Below are 1,502 nucleotides of genomic sequence, written 5' to 3' on the forward strand. Positions count from 1 at the left end.
GGGGGCACACAGGGGACACACAGGGGACACACAGGGGACACAAGGGTGGGCAGGCTCTCTGCCCAGCTCTACCATGGTAAAACTGGAACTGCTCCCTGGAAATGTCTCACTCCAGGGGTCTCAAGGGTGAAGAAGCTGAGGCTGAAATCAGGATTGAAGGCTCACACCCGGCCCAGCTGAGGTCTCAGGTGTCACCTGGGACTGTCCCAAGCATCCCTGCCATCAGTGCCCAGCGGGGGCTGTGCCAGGCCTTTACCAGACACGTCCAGCTGGATTCTGATGGTGACAGGTGGTGACAAAGAGCAGGAGGTCTCTGTCCCCTGAAGCTGTAACGTCCCCAAGCACACCTGATCCCACAAACCGTGGCTCCAAGCCCTGAGTCTGCAGCACCCCTGTTCCTCCTGCACCACCCAAAGCTCTGTCTCCCCCTGCCCTGAGCCCCCCTCAGCACCAAAGCCAGGCTGAGGGGACGTGGCCCTGGCACAGAGGCACCTCCTGCAGCACACAGTGCCAGCCCTGAGACCCCTGTGCTCCTCCTCCTGCTCCCCACACTGCCCTGCCTTGGATGAGATGGTGCAGAGGGGCCAGAGCAGCTGTGGCTGCCAGCAGCTGGGGACAGTGGCAGGAGTGGGTGGAACCAGGGGGTGGAACTGGATGAGTTTCAAACCCAGTGCCCTCTGTGACTCCCTGATTCACTGACAGCCCTGGCCAGGGGCTGCTCCTGTGCCCCCAGCCCCTGGCACTGCTCTTCAGCTCTCTCACTCTCTCACACCCAGTGGGAAACTGTTTGGAAAATGCCCTTTTGGGAAAAGCAAGGCAGGATCTGGGCAGGCTAAAGGCAGGAACAGGCAGGGCTGAGTCCCAGCTGCTGCACAGGAGGTGACAGTGTCACCCAGCCCAGCAGCTGGGGGCTCAGAGGCACAGGGTGATCCATGCTCAGCCCTCCCTGTGTGGGACCTGGGCTCGGTGGAGCAGGGACAGCCACCCTGGGTGTCCCCCTGGGTGACCCCAGCCCTGCACACAGCTGGGCACACGGGGCCCAGCCTCTGCTCCAGGGGATGTTTAACAGGACCCCCAGGTCAGCAGACTGCTGCTCCCACCCAGAATGGTGCAGCCCCAGCTGTGCCTCAGGAGGGGGAGCTTTGAGTCCTTTAAATCCCAAAAAAGTGCCTGGGCAAAGGGGACATTGGGATAGTTCCTGTTGCTGTCTCACTGCCATGGCTACCCATGCCTTTGGCCAGGGGGTTTTGGTAAATGCTTCAATCACTGAGTTCACCAGAACAGCACAGATAGAATGGAATGATGATTAACTTGCTAAATTACCACTTCTGCTGGAATTAACAGGCTCCCAACAACCCCAGCAGTGGGACCTGCCCTGTTAGGGATGCTCCTGATCCCAATGGACCAACTGTGGCCTTTGGGCATGAAAACCCCAACTTGGATCAATCCCTCCTGATGCAGGTGAACTACAGATGCAGGTCAGCTCTGTGCCACAGCCCCCA

At 59.7% G+C, this 1,502-nt stretch overlaps 1 protein-coding gene across 1 annotated transcript in view; it reads right to left on the reverse strand.

Annotated features, from left to right (window-relative positions):
- The window catches only part of STIM1 (stromal interaction molecule 1), a 74,909-nt gene that overhangs the window by 16,340 nt on the left and 57,067 nt on the right, over window positions 1–1,502 (reverse strand). Inside the window, exon 7 of the mRNA XM_033512707.1 lies at window positions 257–326. Coding sequence (XP_033368598.1) covers window positions 257–326 — 70 coding nt within the window. The remainder of the gene's footprint in view (window positions 1–256; window positions 327–1,502) is intronic.

The sequence above is a fragment of the Parus major genome, chromosome 1 (assembly GCF_001522545.3).
Source record: "Parus major isolate Abel chromosome 1, Parus_major1.1, whole genome shotgun sequence".
Taxonomy (NCBI): Eukaryota; Metazoa; Chordata; class Aves; order Passeriformes; family Paridae; genus Parus; species Parus major.